The sequence below is a fragment of the Saxophila tyrrhenica genome (assembly GCF_035928015.1).
Source record: "Saxophila tyrrhenica strain CCFEE 5935 chromosome Unknown scaffold_2, whole genome shotgun sequence".
NCBI lineage: Eukaryota > Fungi > Ascomycota > Dothideomycetes > Mycosphaerellales > Extremaceae > Saxophila > Saxophila tyrrhenica.
Genome location: NW_027041734.1, coordinates 1,125,836 through 1,149,896, shown reverse-complemented (window position 1 = coordinate 1,149,896; position 24,061 = coordinate 1,125,836). Strand labels below are relative to the sequence as shown.

Here is a 24,061-nt window from a genome sequence, read left to right as displayed (position 1 = left end):
AAAAACTTGGTGAGAATCAAGAAGAAGTATTTGGAGGGCACTTTGGACGTCTAATAAGTGCTCGTCTCGCACACGTCTGCAACAGACGGCTCTGCGTCGTGTGGATGTCACATCAAACGGGACCTGTGCAAACGGAGATCTTACGGTGCTCTCCCGAGCGAAGCATGTAGACGACCGAAGAGTCGCCCGTCAACCGTCTGATCGATGGCAGCGAGGACGTTTGCATTTTTGCAGTCTCTTGATCCTCATGAGATTTCGAACCTGTCACCCTTGGCCATGGTGTGAGGTCTGCTTTGACGATTCCTGGCGATTCCTCTTTCGCGACCAGAGGCTTGCTCAAGCCCCACCCCCATCGGGCATCGTTGGACAAGTTGTTGGAAACGCGAGAAATTCCTTGTCTCCCTCTGGCAGTGCGTCTGCATCGGTTCGATCGGGTAGTGGCCTTGCTCAGCAATGTCTCTTGCCGACGGAGAACGTCTCAATGTTTCAGGCTTCGCACAGCTACGGTGCTTCGCCGATCAATTCTGTCCCAACATTGACCGCGACTAAGGACTGCCATCTGATCCATTCCAAATTCAGACAGGAGGTCGATAAGCTCTACTTCTGGAGTCGGCTGTTCTTGCTGGGTTCAGGCCCGATTCACATAGAGCGTGGACCAGGACGATTAAGATGCTCGTGCGCAAGCTATGTTGTGTAACAAGGACAACGCCGCAAACGCGGGGACGCTCGAGCGCCGTGCACGAGATGGTCATATGTATGCACTGCTGCACGCGTTTTGCAACCAGCGGGTTTCAACAAGACCGCTGATCATGATAATCGTGCGCTGTACAGTCAACCAAAGATCCCGCCGGGCTAATCGGGATGGACGTCTTCACAGCTGTGACAGGTTCCGACCAAGGCTCTCATGTTGACTGCCTCAGCTCCTGCAGCCTTCCGTTCCTCGATTATCGTCCAGACGTAACACAGCAGATCTGTGGAGAAGTACCGACTCCTTTTGTTTGGCAAAAAGGCGTGAAGTATCGACATGTGCTACAATTCGCAAGCACGAGAGTGGGCTTATAACCCACTCTTTCCCACCTCACAAGGAGTAGGTTCTCAAAACTCGAAAGTCATCACCAAACTTCCCAGCAGCAAACAATCATGGATTGATACTCCTCCACGCTAAGGAACGATACTCCTCGGTCCGCCGGCTCAACACCACCCACTGCAGCGGATCCGGCTGCGACCTGCACCGTGCCAGGCCCATGCTTTGGGCAGTCACCCACGCAACACATCGCACCGGTCGACATCACTCAATAAACCTGGCCCGAGCGTTTGACCCGTCGAGCGGCGCGGCCAGAATTTCTCCCGTTGTCAGAAAGGTGCCTACGAGTACGACGCCGACGGTGCAGTACGCCCTAGTCCTGAAGGGACAACGCAACACCTTTCCACTCCTGGTTCAGACCCTACACCATGGCCAATCTGCCAATCCCCGACCTCAGCGAAAGGTTTACACTGGCACAGAGTTTGGAGAATCTTCACCAGGCTTCCGAGGTCGAGCAACTGGAGTTCGTGCAGCTGGTGGTTCAAGAGTCGCAGAGTTACCGCGGATTTCGCCATCATGCGGCCTCCACACAACGAAAGCAAGACCATCACCTGGACATGTACACGCAGTGGATGCTGTTCAAATTCAAAATGGCCCGGGCTGACTTGAGCGATGATGACCTCTCTGACCTACTATTTCCCTTGAACGATCACAAGCGGATGTTCGAGGAGTTCCGTCAATTTCTCATCGTCGTCTACCACAAGACGAGGCCACGCAGCAGCATGACCGGAGAGCGAATCATGTACAGCACGCTGTGTACATACCGCGACTCATTGATGTTCTGGACAAAGCGAACCTTTCGGATGCGCAATCAGATTCCTCCCCCCGCATCGGCAATGTACTATTGGATGACTGAAGTGATGCGCGGTGTTCTGGCCAGCTATCCAGGCGCCGGAAAATCTGTGCCCAAGTCCTACCTGGGTCTCCCAGAGCTGCGCCAACTGTTCGACCTGGAGATGATCTACAATAGGTCCATCGAGTTCTGCGAGCAGCACTGGGCGGCGTGGACTATTGCCAGAGCAACAGCCTGTCGCCCTGGCAGCATTTGCGCTTCACACGACGCCAGGGACCCGGGCTTGAAGTGGTCAGACCTGGATATCCGAGTGGGAGATGAACCTGGCAAGTTCGCACTCACGATTCGCTTCCAGAACATCCAGATCAAGCGAGCTGCAGATCCCGAGAAAGCACTGGGGGTAGGCGATACCTTTCTTCACGTCTATCTGGACTCGCCTCAACCCAGCAACCTCATTTTCTCGCCAGTCCACCGGCTCCTCGTGATTGCTCTGCGACGTGGCCTTATTGAAGGTGTGGAGAGTCTGGATGACCTGCTCAAACTCAGACGGCACAACATTACGTTCAAGGAGAGCGCTCGCGACCAACCGCTGTTCTTTGCGAGCCCGAACAGAGGCCTCGGCATCGATTTCTCCCGGCCGCTCAGCTCGGCGTCACTCTCAGCCTACCTCAAATCGCGTGCATATCGTGCGGGGTGGGTGTTCAAAGTCATGGGCTTCAATTGTATCCGTCGGCGGGCCCTTACCGACGTTGTCTCACGTGTTGGCTTGGCTGCCGCCCGTCGTCTTGCTGGCCACTCCCCTGAAACCTGTACACTTGAGAAATATTACATATACCTGGAACCAACGATCGACCAAATTGGCGTGATGACGGAGCAGCCTGTTGATGCGCGAGGTTTCTCGGATGCGCATAGGAAACGTTGGGCACCTTTGGTTATGGGCAGGATTGAGGATGAACGAATTCAACGTACTCGCGGCACTGCGTTGCGAAAGATGACGGACCGGTAAGGCAACACCTGGCTCGTATTTTGGACCAGAAACACGTTGCTAACGTCTAATTTGGCATTTATAGGCTCGTTCTGGCTGACGAGAACCCTCCCGAAGAATATGCGACTGACCCTGGCGTCCGCAAACGCTATCGGGCACGTCTGTCCCGGATTGCCCACCAAGCACTTCTCCAGCATGAGCAGGCCGAGTCCAAGCGGGAAATGACGACGGAAGAGTTCAACAGACGACAGCAATCTCTCGAGGCCTCCAACTTTGCTGATCATGTGCTCCAGCGCGCGCTCGAGTTACGGGACGAACAGAGTGATGCTGTTGCCGTGGCTAGTGCCAATGATGATGACGATGATATCGAGGATGCTGATCAAGACGAAGACGAAGACGAAGCCGGTCAAGAAAATCCTGAACAAGATCTGGAGGAGAGTGGGGAGTCAGATGATTCGAACGTTGTCCGGGTCGAACCAGAAGCCGAGATGGGGGAAGAAGCAGACAACAGCAGCACACAAGCCCAGGATGTCTCTTATGAGTACATGGCGAGAGCCTTCATGGAAGTATTACTAGACAATTCGTACAACCAGTACACGATGTGGTCTGAGCGAATCAAGACATGCCCGGAGTGCCAGGGTGACGAAACTGTGTCGGAGGACAAGAAGGTACTTTTCTCGTCTATCATACTTCGATCTCGACTGACTTTCAACAGGCTCAGGAGTATCAGAGTGAAATTCATCTGAACAATCATCTCGAGGGCAACTTTCACAGCGCGCAAAGCACGTTCAGACGAGCCGCGGCAATTCGCCGGGCCAGCCATCCCGACAACCTTTTTGTATGCCCGTATTGCGAGGAGGCTGTCGATGACCGCGAAAAATTCTTCAGAGCCATGGATGCCCAGTACCCAGGCATTACGACATTCAGCGAAATCAGCGAGCTCTTCTACCATATCAGCCACAGCAACGACCAGACCGACGGACCCAAACACGATGAGCTTAAAGAACTTGGAGGCTGGTACGAATCCGATTTCTATCCCACGACCAGCACGGAGACCACTCTCAAGGCACGGCAGCTTTCACACAAGAACCTCAAGGCCATGGGTGTCCAAATCATCGAACAGCGTCAAGTCATCGCCGGTGCAGAACAATACGACAGCTTTCCTGGCATTGTCAAAGGCTCGCATGATGGCGTGCCTCCGAGATTCGTCAGCTCGGTGCGATCGGGCGCGCCAAACGAGATCCCAAGCAAGTTCGCAGGCATTGTCGTCCGAGGGTTACAAGCGACACAGCCGGTGCCGGATGCCTTCAGGTCGAACGTCGTGAGCAGCAAAGCACCGGCGCGCAGGAGCCGAGAGATGTTGCCGCCGCAGGTGAGTCGAAGCGGCATCCGTGTCACAAGTGCCGTCAGTGCTGGGTCAGAGGAAACAGGACGCCGACAGGACGCCGTGATGATATCCTCCGGCGAGGAAGACTCCGATGAAGAGGAAGCTGACGAGATGGAGATTGATGGGTAGGATGTTACGACACTTTTCGGTTTTGACGACAATGGTGGCGATTATGGATAGGTGGGATGTCACGATATAGTGCACGCTTTCCCTTTGGGTGACGATCATGAACAATGTGTATTATCCTTGATTATATTATGTAAAGTCAAAGACTTTGTAGATGATCTCCAGTCGCTGAGCACGCTCGCTGCTCATGTCCCGTAGACTTGCAACTTAATGTCCTCGAAGCAATGCTGTCACAACATCATCTGCAGCATCATCGTCGCCGGAGTCGCGGCTCAATAACAGAGCTTCACGCCTTGATCTCCAGCCGGCGAGCAAATTTTGAGCCCGGGTTCCATACGCAGCAAATTCTCCGAACCTTTGGGCCTGTGAGAGCCCTTATCATACATTTCTTCGGCCTTTGTTGGTGCTCAGCGTGTCGTATTTGGAGCAGCGGGTGAGCCGCGAGCAGTTTGACCGAGCCTCAAGGGTCCGGTGAAAGCTGGATGGAGGTCTCGTAGGCCATCTCAGTGGTTTCAGTGGATTCTGCTCGAAAACTTGAATGATTTAAAACCCTTCGAAAGGCATTGAGCAAAAGGTAAGCGCGTCTGTTGAGCATCGGGGGGGTTCAACTAATCGCCCTTAACATGTACTGACGAATGTGTATGCAGCGACGCATGCATTCACTGAATTTCAGTCTCACCTTTTGGCTGGCTATTTGGAACAAGCGACTTCGGTTAATGTTTTGAACTTTCCAGTGAACATCCTTAATGTTGTGGGAGAGATTTGAACTCTGGGTTCTCGAAAGTATCAGGGGAGTGAGGAAAGGCAGAGGAACTCATTCTTTTGAAGTGTTTCCTGATGAAGGCATACAAAAGCCCCAAGAGCCTGCCTCGATGTGACACTGCATCCATACTGTCTTGCTGATCTGCCTCGACAACGCGGGCTATGGATCCACCTTCGCAGGCATGCCAGGAAACGCAGGCTGCTTGTGCTGCAACACGAACGACCAGAAGTCGTACCAATGATTGGAGTCCGCGAAACTGGCATATGCGATCAGTATTGGCTCTGTACAGTCTCCAACATATATGCAGATGCAGTCCCCAATGCTATACACACCCAACTCATGCCACATGTCCAAGAAACGCCTCGCTAAATCAACAACAGCATCCATCCAAATTCATTTGTTGTGCACCAAGAAATTCCTCGTCGAGTCCCATTTTTCCGCATTGTCATAACTAGTAGTAAGAAACCTCGTCAGTACCTCCCTCTTGACAAAAAGAGACAGAAGAAAATGAACATACATATAGGTCATGCTGTTCCGCAGACTCGGCTGCAGCGTCTCCGGGTAGTATCGGAAGAGCCACATCACTCCTGCCCAGCTGAAGGAGGCAAACACCGGCCAGCTGTATTGCTGAATAGCCTTGAGCTGCCCTTCTTTCAACCCGAGCACGCTCTTCCCTCCGTGCCCACCGTAGCTCCCGGCCACCAAGCTGTTATCTCCCGGTGGCTGCACAGCAAGCTTCGCCAACGCCAGCACAACTCTCGCAAACACGTATATGCAGATCTGCTGATTCACAGAACTGCTCGCACCCTTGCCATGTCCAAACACCCAGTACCCGCCAAACAAGCCAGCGAGGAACGTGTGCATGCTCTCTTCCTTGCCGCCATTGGCGTTCTTCAACAATAAGCAGCCGCTCTTGTACAGGAAAGCGAACTTGGCCAAGTTCATGGCATGTTGCCGTGTCGCTTTTAATGTAAGCCATAGCTTCTCTCTGAGCGTCCCGGATCGGAAGAGGAAGACCATGACGAGGGCGTGTGGGAAGCGGACTTTGGTGCCGTAGACGGCGCCATTGCGGATGGCTTTGAGAAGGATCAGGGGTTGTTTGTATGTCGGGTTGAGGATGATCTCGCGTTCCAGGTATTTCTGTTGGGTTAGTTAGGACTGTCTTCTGACGACGTCACATGCTCGGCTTACTTGGATGGCTTGGAGGTTGTCCATGGTTGCGGGTTTGTCAGGACGAGGAGGGAATAACTTGAGTACTATTGTCTTGCTAACATTGGTATAGACAAGAAAACAAGCTGCATACAACGAACAGATGAGAGGAAAGGCAGTGAACCGCACATGATGCTCTCGGCAATGGCTGTTGACGGTCGTGAGCAGCAGCAGGTCAGACCTCGGCTGACGATCCCCACAGAGCCGCCGCATGTGACAGTCCACGCCAAGAGTCGACCTTCTTGTTCCGTTATGAATTCACGCTATCATCCATACTTGTTGCGAGATCAGGATACTGTGGATCAAGAAACACAGTGAGTGCTCAGTAGTATGGGGTGATGAACCACATCTTATCATACATCTACTAAACCATCATCGCATCGTCCAACCATTTCTTCCCATGCACTCATTACTCGTCACAATCATGCCCGCCCCTTGATATCCCAAATCCTCGCAAAAAGAGTGAAATAGATGCCCACCCCTACAGTACATTAATCCATCGTCCGGACGCCGCGCTTAGGAAACCATATCCGCTCTCGTTGCTCATAACTCGTTTCTGTCGTCTCTTCCCTGTCATAGATTCTGGAAGCTGTCGTCCACTTCTCCGTCGGCATCCATCATGTCGTCGTGCTGATTCATACCACCGTAATTCGTTATGTCCATGCCGCCGGGATTGTAGTTCGTCATCGGATCATTCATCCGAGCGTCTCCCCACTGTGCTGCTGGTCCCTCCATGAAGAACTCAAGCGAGCCGACGTTTGGAATACCAGAATCGCCCAACTCACTACTATCGTCCGCTGGCTCCTTGTTCCGATATCGCGAGCTACCGCCCCTCTGTGCTCCACGCTGGGGTAACGTGAGTTGTCGTCCGGAAGCCCCCATATGTAGCCAGTTGTCAATATTAGCATCATGCTTGTCGTAGTGATCCCCAATATGGTTGAAGCGTTGTTCCCAGGCGTTTGATGCTCGCCGACCACCGTGTTCCGGGCTCAACTCTGTCTGATTCACGAGCCGCTGGCAGAAGCCGCACCAGAAGCGGTAGTGCGCGTGCTGGCCAAGGTGGGCTGCCATGCACCAGTACTGATTGTCGTATGTACTACGTCGGTAGTCATGCTGGGCTTCTAAATGGCGCGCGAAAGCCTCCACAGATTGAACCACGTAGTTGCAATCCTGACAGAACCAGACTTCGTCCAACTCATGCTGCGAGCTCTCGTGCCTCTTCCAGTCGTTGCGACTACCCAGTCGTCTGTCGCAGCCCTCGAACGTGCAGCCGTATGGACGGGTGTGGCGCTTCATGTGTTTGCTAAGCGTACACGTCAGCTGTGGTTGTTGGTGGGCAGCGGAGTAGTCTCACCGGAGATCACACTCACGTGGCTTGATCTTGCTGCATTCTGTGCATTTGAAGCCTTCTGCAGACTGTTGCGCAACGGTGTCTTCGCTGTTCTGCTGGCCAAAGACTTGATGACGCCATGTTTGCTCGGGACCTTGGCCTTGATCCATTCGCATTGCCTGGTCCATGCTGCCGGCGAATGTCTGTTGGGCCACCTGAAGATGGCTAGTCGGCGAGGACTGCACCGTGTCTGGATATAGTATAAGCTGTGCATCTCCCCCTGGATTCCCATAGAAACTGTGTCCGGTATAGCCATTGCCAGAGTTTTGGAAGCCAGCGTTGAACTGGCCGTCCAGGTCCATGCCAGCACCCATCTGCCCAGCACCTATACCTGCTAGCGGATTCACCGAACTCATGTCGAAACTGATATCAAAGTTGCCGCCTCGGAAGCTAGGACCTCTTGACATGCTGGGGGTTCCCAGAGACTGAGTATCGCGATACTCGACCGGCATGTGTGATCCGTAGCCAGACTCAGACTGGGCCATAGAAGGTGGCATATGCTTAGACCTGCACAGGTGTCAGCACTGGCCCTGTATTCGCGCTGAGTCGTACTTGCATCCGGATCAAGTACTGTTGGTCCCAGTCTCCATGCTTGCGCGATGTATGCGCCTTGAAATTATCCAGCCTTGGCCAATTCTTTGGCGGAAGCCCGTTGTTCGGAGGCGGACAGGCAGCACAGACATAGTATACAGCGCTCCCGACCGTTGGTGGCATACCGTGGACTGATTTTTGATGTCGCTGTAGGTCGTTCTCAGTGCCAAACCCCTCCCGACGAGTGCATCCTCTCACGCAACATCGGAATGGCTTGGTGTGCTGAGATAGGTGTTTACTGGAGAGCAAGTCAGCTTCGTTTCCCAGATCGCATAGCATGAGAACATGGCATACTCTTTATCGGACTGGTTTTTTAGCACTTTGTTGCACAGACGTCCATCTTTGTGCTTTGTGCACCGCGTTACCTCCGACTTCGATCTTGGTCGTCTTCCGCCAGCTTTGCCTCCCGTAGGCGCCGATTTCACACTGAATTGTGGTTGTGTATCCGAGTATGCATTACTAGCAGTCTCATCACAGAGCTGGATTGGCGGTGGAAGAAGCTGAAGCCGTCCGTACCCAGCCTGTGCCGACTGGTAGGTAGAATCTTGTGCGGAGCTGTAGGAGCTCTGTTGTAGAAGCGGCGGTCTTGGATGGTATTCGCTTACCACTCGTCCTGCCACGGTGTTCGCCTTTCTGGTGTCGTTGACCGAGCCAAACCCTCCGATTGGGACTTGATTGGATGCAACATTAGAAGGATGCCATGGCCCTGAATGTAAGCCTTGGACATCAACAGAGCCGATGTGGTTCTGGAAATGCAAACCTGTAGTAGAAGGAACTCCGGTTTGTTGAATCGCCAATGAGGAAGCAGGATCATGGTACGGCAGCCGTAGCTGGATGCTCGCTGGATAGGTGGATGGCGGTGCAAAGCCAGTATTCAGCTCATCGTTGCCATACTGGTTCTGTGGATGGCTTCCCATCGTCTCACTGTAGGTCGCTTAGCTGACTGCATGAGACGCTGGACTAAGACAAGCTGTTGCCCGAGAACTGAGGCACGCTGGAACAGCCCCTCGATTGACGAGGCTGAGCGCTAGAGCGCCGGTGAAGAAGCAAAGCACTCACCTTGTGCTGTAGTCCGAGGCGGTGTTGTCGTGATACAACAGCGGTAACTGCACGAACCCCACCAATATATGTATCAGAGAGGGTCAAGAGCCAGAGTCACAACTAGGAAACGGTGTAGATCATGGCCTAAGTGAGATGAAGCGTTGAAGGGAAGCTCTCAGATGCTGGGTCGGTCCTAGAAAGCCTCGAGTCGTAAAAGCGAGGCGGAAGAAGGGCGAGCAGAGCTCTGGATGCCAGCACCGCCCAATTCCGGTCGCTCGAAATGTCCTGGTGGAACGGAGCCATTGCCAAGTGTGAAGTAGGTGTCGATAAGGCAACTTCTCACCCCCGTCAGCAGGGCGTACCTGGGGTGGGTCGCGGTTCGCCATCCAATTGGCCTGTGCATGGGTACGTACTGTATAAGACTGAGGAGGCCGCCCGCTTGTGACCGCGTTCCTTGCTCTCGACTTTGCACTTTGCACTCCGCAGTGCATTAACTAGTCAAAGGGCGGCCTCTTGTCTCGAGAGGGATTCCGGTGTCGCTCTGCTTGCAATTCCCTTGGTTCGAAGCATTACGTGGATCACTTTCATCTGGTCATTGGATCTTCCATCTGGAACACCGAGCTGTTGTCCTCGCACTCGTCTCGGTCGGACATGTTTGCTGCGATTTCAATGTCACACCTGAGTGGACAAGGTCCTCAGCAAACAAGTGCAACATCCAAGATCGGACAGAAAACCGCACTAGAGGATCCCAAGCTCGCCAACGAGTGATCGAGGCGTGGCGTGGGATGAGACGGGACGCTTCTGGGTGCCTGAGGTTTCCTCTGTCGTCGATGGTCATGGTGCATCAGTCGGTCCGACGTACGCAATCGATGCAAGACACCCAAGATTGACTACGGAAGGAGATTGGCGTATGGAAATCTACGGCGGCAAGAATGGGAGGCGTAATGCCTGTCGTGCAATCCTCCCGAACTACCATCGGAGTATGGCCACCGGATGAGCCCTTACTCGCCTTGCCATGACTCTTCGTCAGACTATTTCATACCATGCATATGGCTCTGATTGACACCAGTGGCAAGATGATTGCATACGTGGCCTTACACAAGCTCACAATGTTCTACACGGCAAGTGGTGTTCTCGATACTGTCTGCTCCTTCGACAAGCCCCTGTCGGCTTACTTTCTTGTTTGTCTTTGGTTGCGCTGCAGACAACGTTGCATCGGTGATCGTCATGGGTCTGGAGGCCGCCTATCGCGCCCCATCCTGTGGATGCTCTCGACGACGAGCGATTCATCCTCACGAGGTAGCGATGTGTCCGTATACGCTGGGCGAATTCCTGTAGGTATAATCGCAGAACCGAGCACGATACCTGACGTAATTACCTCCCTCCAGCCACGTCAATAGCAGCGCCTGTTACGTAGCTTGCCTGGGGTGAGAGAAGCCATATAATCGCTTCACCGACCTCGCTAGCTTCACCCGGTCGTCCCAGTGGACTCATGTTCCCAAGTTTGTCAGCTCGGCCGGGGACTCCAGAAAGGTCGTGAATGTCTGTCTTGATGATTCCCGGTCTAACATTGTTCACTCTAATCCCCTTGGGACCAAGTTCTTTTGCCAATCCAATAGTCAGTGAATCAATAGCGCCCTTAGAGCCGGCGTAGTCCACGTATTCGTTCGGCGAACCCAGCTTGCTTGCTACTGAAGACACGAAGACGATACTTCTGTTCTTCTTGCCGCTCTTCGCCAGTCTCCTCGAGGCCTCCCGCGCACATAGGTAGGATCCGAAGACGTTCGTGTCGATGACATTTCTCAGCCTCTCGGTAGTAAACTCTGCTAGTGGTTGACTCTTCGCAGTGATACCAGCATTAATGACCACGCCGCTGAGGGTGCCGAAGTAGCTCTCGTGAGCTGAGAACATGTCTACTACATCCGCCTCTCTGGTGATGTCGAACTTCAGCTTCGCCGCCCTGCCGCCTGCTTTCTGCACGTCTTCAACAGTCCGGTCTGCTGCAGACGCGTCGCGGGTGTAGTTGATGCCAACGGACCAGCCGCGTGCGCCCGCTAGAAGGGCTGTGGCTCGGCCAATGCCACGCCCGCCTCCCGTGACGAGGATGTTGGCCATTGTCAATACCATCTGTGGGGTGAGATGGATAGGAAGGTAGTTGATGTAGCAAAGTGAGTGTCGAGCATCCTTATGCGAAGACGTGAGCATGCTCGGCGTATTTGACCGCTTCTCCCGCAGCCCCTTCCATTTGACCGCCACGGACAGAGTTCTGACACGAACCAGCTTCCAGTCATGGCCATCGAGAAGCAATCCCATCAAAATCGATCTATCGCCGTGAACGACCTTCAACATGGGATCGGATGACACACCTTCAGGCAATCCCGAGGACTTCCTCGAGAGCATTGTCGAATTCCCAGACGGAAGTCGGTTCGAGAGACTCCACGCCATTACCGACTTTCGCAAGGATCCTGGCGAAGCAAGAATCTTGTACCTCTGCAGACGACATGATCCGAACGATGCTGGTGACGGCCAAGACGAACAGTTCGTCATGAAAGTGAAGGCGCAATGGCCGGGTCCACAGAATCTATACCATCCTGGCCCAAGCCCAGCAACAAACGCCGAACTGAAAGTACTTCAACTGTTTCGCGACCAAAAGGTTGAAGGCGTGCCGCACATGGTTACTTGGAAGCAGACAGTCCAGCCAAAAGATGGAGTCCATCCAGGAGGCTATCTTGTCTACACCGTGATGACACTCCTGCCGGGCCGGACACTATGGGACCTGGGCTACTGGTCCCGGACGGAAGACGAGCGCACCGTGATACAAGAAGCATTCCTGTCCAAACTCAAGACGATCAGACAGCTAGGCATCGCGCCCTACGACTGTGCTCTTCGAAATGTTTTATGGGACGACGATCAGAAGCAAGCGAGCATCGTGGACTTTGAGCACTACCGGGAAATTGACGCTCCCATCGACGACGAGACTACTGAGCTGCAACGATGGGGTTTGAAGTCGCGACCGGTGCCGGGAACTTGGTACATGGAATGGGGGTTGAAGGCTAAAGAGGCTGCGGAGATAGGTATAGTCGACAGATAGCAATGCCAGTTTGCGCACACGCAGGGGAGTTGAAGGTGTGCAAATTCTACAGATCTACTGCTTTATCTGTTTACCCTTCTAGTGTAGGTACACCATCTAGAGCTTCGGAAATCTAACACGATTGAATTGGTTCGGCCACGCCAGGTCCACGCCCAGCTTCCACCCAACCTTCAACACCCACTCCGGCTCTCGCATGAACTGCCTGGCCACCAAAATACAATCCGCCATCGGTGTCTTACCACCCTTTGCATCCGTCATCTTCTCGGCAGCCGCAGCCTCTTCGCCAGTACTGCCATCATGCTTTGAATCCTGTCCTTCAGCTTCAGCAGATGTCGACACAATGTCCCGCGCTTGCTCTGCCTCAGTGATCAAGCCCACAGCACCGATCAACATGGGCTTGCCAGCTTCACGAAGCTCTCTCCGAATCTGCGCGGCGATCTTGGTCTGGTAGTCTTTGCTGTCGAACATGTTGATCTTCTGCTGCGGGTGGTTGCCCCCAGAAGAAACATCAAGTAGATCGACTCCGAGATCAGAGGCAATCTTGGATACTCTGATCGTGCTATCAACGTCCCATGACCCGTTTCGCTTGCCGGGCTCAGTATCGTCCATCCACTCGGTCGAGCTCAATCGAAGGAATAGCGGCATGGACTCCGGGATAACAGCTCGGATGGCCTTGATGATCTCCACCAGAAGCCTCGTCCTATTCTCAAAGCTGCCTCCGTAGTCATCAGTCCGTTGGTTCGTGATTGGAGACAGGAACTGATGTATGAGATAACCGTGAGCGCCATGGATCTCAATTACGTCCACCCCGGCTTTCACCGATCTCACAGCTGCGGCGGCCCAATCCTGCACCAGCTGCTTGATCTCATCCTTGCTCAACGCACGAGGAGCATAGTAGCCTCCTTCAGGATCATCGCTCCTCTTGCCATCCCAGACAAAATCTTCTCCACCGGAGGCAGATACGACATCCTCAGGCCAGCCGTAATTCTCCTTCGTAGCCCGCACACTCCCCTTCTTGAACTGCGCAGCAATAAAAGGCGGCACAGTCGACGACTTCCTCCCGGCATGCGCGAGCTGCATACCACACAATGCGCCTTGACTGCGTACCATATCAGCTACCGCTTTGACACCCGGGATCTGATCATCGCTCCAGATTCCAGGGCAATTGGGAGAAATACGTCCGTTCGGCTGCACGCCGCTAGCTTCGATGAACACGAGTCCGGCGCCTTTAAGGGCGTAGTGGCCGAGCGTGGTGATGTGGTAGGGCGTCAGAGCCCCGATATCAGGTCCGGACGGAGCGGTGGAGTACTGGCACATGGGCGCCACGATGATGCGGTTGCGGAGGACGTTACCGCGAATGGTGAGAGGAGTAAATAGCGTTGGTAGTTTGGCATCTGGCTTGAGCGGCGTGCCGGGGTTTAGGAGGTGCTGAGGCGTCCAGAAGGGAATGCCTTTAGCAGGGACATTCTCGGTCGTTGGAGCCATATTCTTCCTGAGCGCTTGTGCTAGGTCCAGTAAAGGCAGTCTGGTATAATTCAGACCTAAAACTCAAGGCGATAAAAGCGAAGAGCTGCTTCTTCAACCACCAAGACTGTGCGATATGACCATAGAATTTCCCTGTGAAAGTGTATCATTGCACCAGTCGTCAAGAAGAAGAGATGGAGTTCATGTTAGCCCGACCTCGGCAGTTGTTGGGCGGGTTGCATCCTCCCGCCTGCAGGAGGCGGCGATAAAAGATACTAAACACGCAGAAACGGTTGCACAGAACTGGCTGGGGTATCAAGTCATGTACATTCATCAAAAGTTACAAATGGATATCAGAGTTAAGTTCAGCGCGCCAGACCCCCCATCTCGCCGATTCCGCGTGCTCCTTCGCAAGCTTCTCAGCCTTCTGCGTCTCGAAAGTAAACGCCCACTGGAGCACATGTCAGTAAACCTTCTCAGGCAAAGCCCTAGGCGAAGCATCGCTCACCGTCTGTTGCGTATACTTCTTCGGCATCCCCCGCGTACTTATCAACCCGATATGCTGCACGACTTGCGGAGCAAGCGCATAGCGCGCGAGCCCGAGTTCGTTCGCATACTTTTCGATCTTCAGGTCGGTCGGGCCGGGTTTGACGTCGTGCAAATGCTGTATGAGCGCCGGCACCTGCTCTCGCGGATATACCAGCGCTTGTGTACAGCATCCCTTGTCGTCCATTCGAACGACACCAGTTCGCGGAACAAAGCCATCCGGTCTTATCAGGAATAGGAGAGTGAATATGGCCGGAATCGTTACGCAAAGAAGTATCCACAGCGAAGCGCAGCGCGCATGGTTGATGTCGTGCGAGCTTCTGTAGTAGTGGCAGCGGAATTTCAGGCCAGCAGCTGTAACGAGGCTGGAGATGATCGGAACGACGAACCAGATCCATGGGTTAGTTGCTAGTGAGTCGATATCGGCATCCCAGCCAAGGTGCCACTCGGTGAAGAAGAGCCGGAGATAAAGCCAGGGAGCCTTCTTTTGTCTGACAGTTGCCAGAGCGTCCAATGTCTTCGCGAGCCAGCCGTCTGCGAAGGCTACATCGTCCTCTACCATTGCGATGTAGGGTGCGGTTGTCTCATTGTAGCACTGCGATAGGGCATAGGCGTAATCACTTCCGCAAGTCAGCGAGTCATTGTCGATGTCCTTGCGTTCGTCGAATAGATTTTGTTAAGAACCCTATGTCCGATGGAAAAGAGTACTCACAATATTCCTTTTGCCTGGATCTTCTCATGAGCTCTATATTCGCGCAACATGTCCATCTCCGCATCGGTGACGTTGTAGCCACCCCACTGGCGATAATTATAATTAGCTTAGCCTTCGCCGAGCATATCTGAAGTTGTACTCACCCAGTCAAACACGTCAAGCCAAGGGTCGTCCCATTGAGGGTGAAGGGTCGCATTGAGATCCACGAAGATCAGACGAGCTTCTATCGCGCTCCTTTCCTCTGGTGTGAGGCCAACAAGCATCGATCCTGCAGCATCGCTTAGATACTGAGTTTTTTTGCGCTTGATGGTAGTCATGGCCACACACATCACGGGCTGGTTTTTCGAGACCCTGGCTGGGGTTGTGTGTTCAGAGGCATTTGCGGCCTTGATGAACGCCCCAGATTCAAGCAGCCGGTGGTCGGTATACCGATACTCGTACGCGCTGTCCGCATTGAAGAACCAGGATTGAGGAGCGGCCCATAATGTGGTCCAGCAGTAAAGAAGGGTGACAACCCCGGCTAAAATCGTGCATATCAGTATCCTGCCGGCCGTGGAGCTCGCGGAGAAATCATGCAGTCTTCTTCTGTTCGACCGTGATTTGACGAGGTCAAGATCCAAGGACCGTGGAGGAGACGTGAGGCGTATAGGCATGGTCCAGACAGCGACGTTTCCGCGGAACGCGAAAACTTAAAAGAGCCATCACAGGCACATGGTAGGTGTATTATAAACAATCAACCGCAGGCGACCACATGACAAGGATTTGGTACTATTCCACACCCCTTCCTGCATGAAACGTAATGAGGTCTGGGTAGTCGGTACAGCCACTGCTAGAAGCCTCCGTTCAGCGTTAGTTGAAAGCGATCAAATGACGGACATTGAAGGATCGAGGCTTAAGGAGGGCTACACACGGGTCCAAGGGAGGTCGGCCGTCAAAGCGTACGGGTAGGCTGAGGCTGCCAGATTCCCTCCAATGTAACTCGCGGGCGGAAATGAGATGAGCTAAGGAGGCTATGCCCAGTCGCTCCATCGGCTAAGCGGTATTTCATCAAGCCACCGGCGCGTGAGGAGTTGCCGGCCCCAGATTCATGAAAACCGTTGCCTGGAGCGAGAGTACGACGCCGTGGAGTGGAGGGGAGAAAGGAGAGGGGTCTTGCTTACATACTCGGAGTGAACTGCGAAGGGCGACGGTTGCAGGGTTGGCAACGGCTGGACTCTGGAGGAGTTGTTGTTCTCTAAATTAAGGACGGGCCAATGCGTTGCGTTCGCGTTCGACTTCAAGCTTCGAAGGCTCTCCCAATTTCTGCTGTCGACTCCGAGGTCAATCCCTCCGCTTGTTCTCGCCCATCTTGCGAGATTCGAGACGAAAGGTATGCCGTTGTATTGACGTGTGTCCAACGACGCCGTACGAGGTCGATCATCTAGACCTCGACGACAGGATGGAAGGTCCTCCGTCCGACTTCACGCCAGAATAGCCTCGGCTCTGACCGGCTGAGTTCTACGGCTTTCGCTAATGAATTGCTGGAAGTCGTCTTGTTGATGATTTGGAAAACAACATCAGCAAGCAAGTGACCAGGCATATCCGACAGTCTTCTATAGACGACGGCACCCGAAAAAGGCCACGTCGCTCTCATCGGCAGGCTTTCCGTGCGTGCAAGAAGACGAATCGCGCGGCTTAGATCCAGTAGACCATTTGCAGTGTCGGCAGCTTCACATCGGAGACCAGTCTGGTGTGTCTTATCACCTCACCATGAAAGGCTTCAAAGTTGTCGAGCACCAGATCCCGACGCAGCATATCCGCGAGTATACCCAGGCAACCGCCAACACCCAGGAAGATGTCCTTTACCTTCAAGCAAAGCAATACATCCCGCTCTCCAACCCGCATCCGCAACGTGGAGATGTTACGATATTGGCTGCTCACGCCAATGCATTGGCAAAGGAGCTGTACGAACCTCTCTGGGAGGATCTCCTCGCCCAATGCGAGCGCTACAGGTGGCGGATACGAAGCATTTGGATCACCGACGTTGCTCACCAGGGCCAGAGTGGTGTCTTGAACGAGCATCTCTTGGGCAACGAGCCCAGCTGGCACGACCATGTCCGCGATCTGCTGTTCATGGTCAACCTCAAGCGGACGGAGATGCCACGACCGATTATCGGCATTGGTCATTCGATGGGAGGCAACCAACTGTAAGAACTGATACGCTCGTGGCTCTCTATTAAGACTGACATTGTCCAGCACCCACTTATCGCTGATGCACCCACGTCTCTTTTCGTCCCTCATACTCCTCGACCCAGTCATACAGGAGCGATCAGCAGAAATCGACCCTTCGCCCAATGCGCCACCGAATCTAGCTCAGCTCTCTACTTTCCGACGCGACCTGTGGCCATCCCGAGACGATGCAGCAGCATCCTTCGCACGTTCCGCCTTCTACAAGCCCTGGGATCCTAGAGTACTGGAGAAGTGGACTCAATATGGACTCCGGAATGGCCCGACCCTGCTCCAGCCAGAAGCAAAGTCACCTCAAGTCACGCTCACAAGTACGCCAGGACAAGAGGTATTCACATATTTGAGACCCAACTTCCAGGGCTTTGGTGTCAACGGCAAGCCGGTCGATCGATCAACGCACGCCGACCTGGATCCATCAAGACCGAATCAGTACCCATTCTACCGCAACGAGGCGCCGCAGATCTATGCTCGCCTGCCAGAAGTACGTCCGAGCGTCCTTTACGTCTTTGGGTCTACCTCTGGCGTCAGCAGCGAGAAATCCGATCAAGCGAAGGTCGACCGTACGGGGACCGGCGTTGGTGGATCTGGTGGCGTGGCGGAGGGCAGGGTCAAGGGAGTCACTTTTGAGGGTGTGGGCCATTTGATACCTATGGAGGCGGTCGAAAAGACTGCTTCGACTGTCGCCGACTGGGTCGGTACTGAGATGGTCAGGTTCCGGGACGAAATGGAAGTGTGGGATGCGTGGCAGTCGAAGAGTCTGGTTCAAAAACAGGGGATTGATGAGACTTGGAAAAAGATGATAGGTGGCCGTCCCAGACGAGCAGGAAAGTTGTAGGGCATGACCCCTACATCCAGTTCCGACTTGAGAGTCAGATGTCGGCGATCCACCGATCGATGCCTGTTCATCATCACGCGAAACTCGAAGTGTCCAGCACGTCCTTGAAGCATCGAAGAGAAGGTCAGGGGTGCGCTCGCCCTCCCTCCCTCCGCAGCTGTGAGGATCGGACTGCCTTCGCATCTCACGCATGCTGCAACTGTTGCAACTGCTTCCGCAGCACCTTCGTCATTGGACCGGACCACGTCACTGTGGGTAGCTATGGGAGGGGCTATGCTTTCGCTACCACCTCGAGTCGGAGAACGCAGAAAGGCCGGGACATGTCTGTGTGCCTGAGGTCGTTACTGAGGCAATGTGGAAGGCAAATCTAGGGTGGAGTCATGGCAGAGCAATGCTTGATTCCTCGGTCCACCTTGCCAGCGGTACAGGAAGCGGCTGCGATGTCAATGCGAGCACTGGATATATACCCGAGTTTGCCGTCAATTTGGTAGCCAGATGCATGTTTGTGTCACCTTGCGGGTTTCTGTGCTCAGCTTCTTCGTCGTCCAAGCCCGCGGGATGAAGCAGTGAAGCCCGCATTCCCGTATTCAATGGTCCACGGTGAATTAAGCTTTTGCTGCGTCTACTGATGCGGAGCGTTAGTGACCGAAGAAAGTGTTTTAAACGACTACCTACACAGCCACTGAATTCCGATCGCCTTGGTATGACAACAATCTTCCACATATCAAAAACACCTCACTTTCGTCCACAAACATCATGTGCAGCAGCAACCATCACAGCATTCTTCCGCCAAACTCGCAAACGTTCTCGACGACCTTCGCTGTCAACATTTGATTCGTCGCATCATCATGCCATTCTCGCGCAATGTCTTCAAGAAGCCGTCAACGTGGCTCCGAATGTCGATCGTTATTCTCAGCGCCGTCGCAGCAATACTTCTGGGTCTCGCATATCCACTCACAGGAGCAGGCGCCAACTGGGTGTTCTACGCGGACGGCATAACTCAAGTCTGCGTTGCCATAACGTTTATAGCAGTAAGCCCATCAGCCAGCGCTTCCGTTCCACCGCCGACTTACTGACCACCGTATAGGCAGGATGGTCAATAACATGGAGCGTCGTCGCCCTCGGCCTTGCATTCTTCGGCATCAATTGGCATCCCGGGGTTGACATCACATTGGACTTCATCGGGCTCGGCGTCGACGTAGGCTTTGCCGCCAACTTGATGGCATGGATCGCATATGTAATCGACACGAACTACCTTTGCGACGAGGGGTACCCAGGAGGCTATGGCTACAAAAAGGGCTGCGAGCAGGGAAAGCAACTCGGTGGATACGTGTACAGCAGTGGTGCTTTGCTTCTGCTGGCTGGGTAAGTCTGAACCAGCACATGTTTGACAATCGGCAATGGTTGATCGTTGTCGTTTAGGTGCTGTCATCTGGCCTTGTTTGTCATGGCGTGCAAGGCGACACACGTCCGTCTTGCGGAAGAAAAGCGCCAGGCGCTCGAGAGGAGAGGTGATAAGGCGCGTGAGACGAGTGACGACGTATGAGCATTTCACCGCCGGCTGACGGAGGAATGGGATGATGAATGATAGCCGGGTCGTTAATGTTTAATCTGTAGTATGTAATGTCGTAGTACGACTTCAGAAGCGGACGATTTGTTGCGGAGCTGCGGTAAACGTGACAAGTGTTGGCGGTGAGATGCCCCTTAGTAGTAGATTGGACGATGTCTTGCCTGAACGGGCCCGACTACGTGAGAGAGGGCAAGCTCATTCGGACCGGGCGTCAAACAGCCGCAGAGGTGGTTAATTTGTCAGTAAATGTACGGTAGCTCGTGAACACTGCTATGTTCACGGGAAGTGAGAAGGGTGATGCAAACAAAGTGATATCACACAGTTCATTTTCCACGGGGTATCTCGCGCTCAAGCGCTCACGAACCATTCTGATGCTCAATAACCAACCCAAACGCCACGCTAAAGTCATTCGTCGTTCCATGGCCAACCTTCCACCATGCAGCGCATCGCATCGTCCTCGTTCCTTCAAAATGCCTCCCACGTCCCCAGAAGCAGCCGCATGGCAGCTCTCGTTCACCGCTCACTGCAGTAACGCCCTGTCCGTATCGTAAGCAACAGCACAACATCAACACCCATAGTCATACACACCCAAGATAGTCCTCGCGGATACTGCCAATCGCATACATCTGCCCCAGCTCTCCTCGAATACCCTTGATCCGTAACCGCACCTGCGAGTCGCGCTCGATGATCATCCCATCCGCTTCGCTCCAGCTGGGCGTCGAGCCTTCGGCGTTGTGCTTCATCGAAGGTGGGAGCATCTAGAACACAGTCAGCCCATTCTCCCCTCCGCCTCCTGGGAGTTCTCAAACCCACCGTCTTGCTCACAAACACAGCCAACCCCCCCACATCCGCAAAGAACCCGTTGTTAACCACATTCGTCACCTGCCAAACCCGTCAGCAAATCCCCCGCCCCAATCCCCTCACCATCTCAAAACCTACCTTCCCATCAACAACCTCCCCCCTAAACGGCCTCCACACCATCGCCCGATACCCCACATTATACTGCGCGAACCCCGTCCCCGGCGCAATCTTCGGCTCGGAGATATCGTCGATTTGTAGAACCGCGATGATCATGAAAGTCCCGGTATTCGTGCCCTCGACGTCTTGGTAGAGCTTCTCTTTGATGAAGTCCGGGGCCGAGGCGGAGAAGAAGGAGGGGTGCAGGTCGATGCGGTGTTCGAGGGTTTTGACGAAGAACATCTTGTCCGTAGGTTTGGGGGAGAAGAGAGGGTCGGGTGATGATGCGGTGGTGACGCGCGATGGGGAGTTGAGAGGAGGCGCGCGGTCGCGGGTTGATGAGCTGGCGCGCTGCGTGTTCGGTGAAGGAGGTGAAGTGTAGATGTCCTCTCCTCAAGTATGCGCCGTCCTGCTTGCTCGCGCAGTCGCAAACGGTCACAAATGGTGTGTCGAGGTCGCGGGTGGTCTGGTGAGGGTATGCGCGCGGGTGAAGAGATATGGAAGCCCTTCAGTATCTCGAAAGGTCGACAAGAGAGGAAGAAAGGCTGTCATTCACGCAGCACAAAATCTTGAAGTCGGCGGAGCCGCGAACGTGCGGGATGAGCCGCTTTGCAGACACGCGACGTCACGTGCTGTTCTGTCGTGAGAAGGAGATTCAACAATGTGAAGCAGATGGAAATGTGAGTGAAGTATCATCTCTGAAGCTGAATATTCTACTGCAAGCCTGTCCATCCTCTAGAAGATGGAAGGTGAAGGGGTATACGCGCATAACCACATCTCACGCCATGATCATCACATCGTCCTGTCCAAAAGCCCAGTCGCTGCCACAAGTGGCGTGCCCTCATGAAACCCATCCATCATGACGCGCCATTGCCCTCTCGACCACCAGAAGGCATCAAAGGCGCAGGCGTTGGCGTCCCAAATGCACCCTCTTTTGGCCTGAACCCTGCGCTCGAATACACCTCCCTCCCACTCTCCGCAGGATGCCGGTGCAGCTGGCTGGTGTCGAAGACCTGCTGCGGAGCTGATGGCTGCGCTATGAGATGCGGAAGAGGATGCTTTGGCGCTTCATCGTGTCGGTAATGGTGATTGTTGTCGGCTTCAGGCGGCGCATCGATGGTGCTTGCGCCTGATATCGCCGAAATGCCGGAGATGTTCCTGAAACCCGTCAAATCGCCATCGTACTTGGGCCTAGGAATTGCGGTAAGAGGCGACGAAGAAGGCGGTTCCCGGTCGCCGCCATTTGCTCGACTGAGCTGGGAGAGAAGGTTCATCCGATCCGCAATGGCAGATGTAGCTGTAGGCGGCTGCGCCATGACGCTCGAAGGGAGCGCGTCGGCACCATCGCCACCTCCTGAGTGTCTCGCGGGTGTAGCCAGCGGGCTGCTTACTTGATTTCGTTGGTATAGATTGTGCATTAAGTTTCTGGCGGTTGGATTGGGGTCCGCGGCCCAGTCTGGAGTGTGGGATATGCCGGGAGTGCCAACACCACTCCCAAGAGGGTGTGCATGCGACTGGTGTATAGGCGCTTGCGGTCGCGCCCACGCATTCTGCTCGTAGAATTGCTCGTGAGCAAGACGTTCATCTGGGGCGAATGCGGGGACGGTGGGGCCGGCGAGGTAAGTTGGTTGTTGTGGCGGATGTTGTTGGTGTTGTTGCGGAGCGTGGGTAGGTTGAGCGCCGCGTTTTGATAGCTGTAGAGAAGTTAGCAAACTGTCACCAGCAGAGTGATTGCGAGTTCGAATGGTCACCTTCATTGCACGCGCATCTTCCTCCCACGCCCTCACATCCGCCCCCGCCAAATCTGGCGCCGCAGGGAACCCGACATACTTCGCCATACCACTCAGTATCGAAACTTCTTGGTTGTACTTGGCTTGTTGCTTGACATGATCACTCCTCTTCTTCGGAAACTTGTAGATGTATCGCTCATCCGCCGCTTCGTCTCCACTTCTTCGCTCTTTCTGTATCGCATACCAGTCCTCTCCCAGCTGGTCCAGAACATCGTCCCTCAGCTCCCTCACAGTTTGGAAGTGCTGGCTGTGCAACTGAGCTCTGTCGCCGAGCACGCGGTCGCGCAGACTGCGCATGCGGTAGTTGTAGTATGCATGCGCTTCGCTGATCTGCTTATTTAGTCGCGCATCCACGCACGCTACCTGGCGCAGGTACTCGGGGTATTCGCATTCGGGCTGGGAGAGCAGGTGGAGCTCGGAGGTCAGGACTGCGAGGCGTTCGTTGGTAAGGCGCTCGCGGAAAGCACGAAACTGCTTTGCGACGTCGTCGTAGAGCGTGGTGGCTTCCTTTTTTGCGGCAAGGTCTTCTTCGGTCTTTGGCTGATTATCCTCTATAGCTTGCTCTTCTTCGGGCTCGGCAGCATCGGCCGTGGGCTGCGCGTTGGCCTGTTCGTGCTTCTTGCCCTTTGGCCTGCCTTTGCGCCCTTTGCCGCCCTTTGCGACAGCACCATCTGCCGCCGGCGTGCCTTCTCTCTCCTCGGCTCGTTCTAAACGTGCCGCAGCATCGTCGAAGTTGTGGGCTGGTGTATCTGCCGTAATCTCATGACTCCTCTTCCGCGGTGACTCTCCAATGTCGGATTCTGCGCTCGTCAATGGGCTGTCGCCGTCGTCTTCTGATCGCTTCCGCTTTTGGCCTGTGAGTTCATGTCAGCCAACTTGCGCAATGACACGCAATAAACGCAGTGCGCATGCCGTCCACACATACCTGCTGTCGCGACAGTGCTCGTGCTCGACGCCGCGCCCGGACCAGCTGGCAATGGCGACGGAGGGTCTGAGAGATCATCCTCGGCCGTCGCGGCCTGACTGAGCTTACTGGGTGTCCTTCCCAGTGCGTCTGCATGCTTGCGCAGCTTTTGCGGTGTCTGATCCAGCCTCTCTGTCTCGGCCTCGGAGTCGACTTCAAGGTCTCTTCTCGCGCCCGACTGCTCCTCCTCTGTTATGTTGTCCGCCACACCATTTAGGCCGTCCATATCGTCATTGTCGTCCTCTGGGTCGCTCAGACTACTCGACCGATCGTCCTGCCCGTCCCCGAGATCGGCATCGTTGTCGGCAGCCTCCATGCCCATTTCCGAGTTCAACTGCGCCTCGACGTCTTGCATCGTTGCATCTCGTGTGGCAATAGGAGAGGAGTTGAGCTTCTTGGAAGCGGTGCTGAGCGGCGAAATAGAGGGTCGAGCGGGAGTGGTTTGGGAGGCGGTGCGCGAAGCGGCCGGCATGGCCATTGTTGACGGTGGAGGACCCAGCTACTGTTTGCAAGATTGTGCAGGTGATCGCTATACTG

The 24,061-nt window shown here is 54.3% G+C and overlaps 11 protein-coding genes across 11 annotated transcripts; 4 read left to right on the top strand and 7 right to left on the bottom strand.

The window, feature by feature from the left end:
- Positions 1–1,452: 1,452 nt before the first annotated feature.
- LTR77_001550 (uncharacterized protein) lies at positions 1,453–4,378 on the top strand (the record flags this gene model as incomplete). The annotated part of the gene is made up of 3 exons (XM_064798812.1): positions 1,453–2,879; positions 2,948–3,530; positions 3,578–4,378. The coding sequence occupies 3 exons, from the start codon at positions 1,453–1,455 to the stop codon at positions 4,376–4,378; spliced, it is 2,811 nt and encodes a 936-aa protein (XP_064663139.1).
- Positions 4,379–5,531: 1,153 nt separating this feature from the next.
- LTR77_001549 (uncharacterized protein) lies at positions 5,532–6,353 on the bottom strand (the record flags this gene model as incomplete). The annotated part of the gene is made up of 3 exons (XM_064798811.1): positions 5,532–5,589; positions 5,656–6,278; positions 6,330–6,353. The coding sequence occupies 3 exons, from the start codon at positions 6,351–6,353 to the stop codon at positions 5,532–5,534; spliced, it is 705 nt and encodes a 234-aa protein (XP_064663138.1).
- Positions 6,354–6,920: 567 nt separating this feature from the next.
- On the bottom strand, positions 6,921–8,451 carry LTR77_001548 (uncharacterized protein; the record flags this gene model as incomplete). Its single annotated transcript, XM_064798810.1, has 3 exons — positions 6,921–7,650; positions 7,702–8,244; positions 8,294–8,451. 3 exons carry the CDS (start codon positions 8,449–8,451, stop codon positions 6,921–6,923), a joined length of 1,431 nt encoding a protein of 476 aa, XP_064663137.1.
- Positions 8,452–8,522: 71 nt separating this feature from the next.
- On the bottom strand, positions 8,523–9,245 carry LTR77_001547 (uncharacterized protein; the record flags this gene model as incomplete). Its single annotated transcript, XM_064798809.1, has 2 exons — positions 8,523–8,894; positions 8,934–9,245. 2 exons carry the CDS (start codon positions 9,243–9,245, stop codon positions 8,523–8,525), a joined length of 684 nt encoding a protein of 227 aa, XP_064663136.1.
- Positions 9,246–10,213: 968 nt separating this feature from the next.
- On the bottom strand, positions 10,214–11,574 carry LTR77_001546 (uncharacterized protein; the record flags this gene model as incomplete). The annotated part of the gene is made up of 2 exons (XM_064798808.1): positions 10,214–10,400; positions 10,748–11,574. The coding sequence occupies 2 exons, from the start codon at positions 11,572–11,574 to the stop codon at positions 10,214–10,216; spliced, it is 1,014 nt and encodes a 337-aa protein (XP_064663135.1).
- Positions 11,575–11,716: 142 nt separating this feature from the next.
- LTR77_001545 (uncharacterized protein) lies at positions 11,717–12,460 on the top strand (the record flags this gene model as incomplete). Its single annotated transcript, XM_064798807.1, has 1 exon — positions 11,717–12,460. One exon carries the CDS (start codon positions 11,717–11,719, stop codon positions 12,458–12,460), a length of 744 nt encoding a protein of 247 aa, XP_064663134.1.
- Positions 12,461–12,556: 96 nt separating this feature from the next.
- On the bottom strand, positions 12,557–15,835 carry OYE32_1 (NADH-dependent flavin oxidoreductase; the record flags this gene model as incomplete). Its single annotated transcript, XM_064798806.1, has 5 exons — positions 12,557–13,985; positions 14,269–14,375; positions 14,433–15,090; positions 15,183–15,268; positions 15,326–15,835. The coding sequence occupies 5 exons, from the start codon at positions 15,833–15,835 to the stop codon at positions 12,557–12,559; spliced, it is 2,790 nt and encodes a 929-aa protein (XP_064663133.1).
- Positions 15,836–16,931: 1,096 nt separating this feature from the next.
- Positions 16,932–18,243, top strand: LTR77_001543 (uncharacterized protein; the record flags this gene model as incomplete). The annotated part of the gene is made up of 2 exons (XM_064798805.1): positions 16,932–17,368; positions 17,418–18,243. 2 exons carry the CDS (start codon positions 16,932–16,934, stop codon positions 18,241–18,243), a joined length of 1,263 nt encoding a protein of 420 aa, XP_064663132.1.
- An 848-nt stretch (positions 18,244–19,091) lies between these two features.
- Positions 19,092–19,789, top strand: LTR77_001542 (uncharacterized protein; the record flags this gene model as incomplete). The annotated part of the gene is made up of 3 exons (XM_064798804.1): positions 19,092–19,274; positions 19,331–19,608; positions 19,666–19,789. The coding sequence occupies 3 exons, from the start codon at positions 19,092–19,094 to the stop codon at positions 19,787–19,789; spliced, it is 585 nt and encodes a 194-aa protein (XP_064663131.1).
- Positions 19,790–20,333: 544 nt separating this feature from the next.
- Positions 20,334–21,013, bottom strand: RPB7 (DNA-directed RNA polymerase II subunit; the record flags this gene model as incomplete). Its single annotated transcript, XM_064798803.1, has 4 exons — positions 20,334–20,349; positions 20,402–20,571; positions 20,627–20,695; positions 20,753–21,013. The coding sequence occupies 4 exons, from the start codon at positions 21,011–21,013 to the stop codon at positions 20,334–20,336; spliced, it is 516 nt and encodes a 171-aa protein (XP_064663130.1).
- A 614-nt stretch (positions 21,014–21,627) lies between these two features.
- On the bottom strand, positions 21,628–24,002 carry LTR77_001540 (uncharacterized protein; the record flags this gene model as incomplete). Its single annotated transcript, XM_064798802.1, has 2 exons — positions 21,628–23,414; positions 23,486–24,002. The coding sequence occupies 2 exons, from the start codon at positions 24,000–24,002 to the stop codon at positions 21,628–21,630; spliced, it is 2,304 nt and encodes a 767-aa protein (XP_064663129.1).
- Between the last annotated feature and the right edge of the window lie 59 nt (positions 24,003–24,061).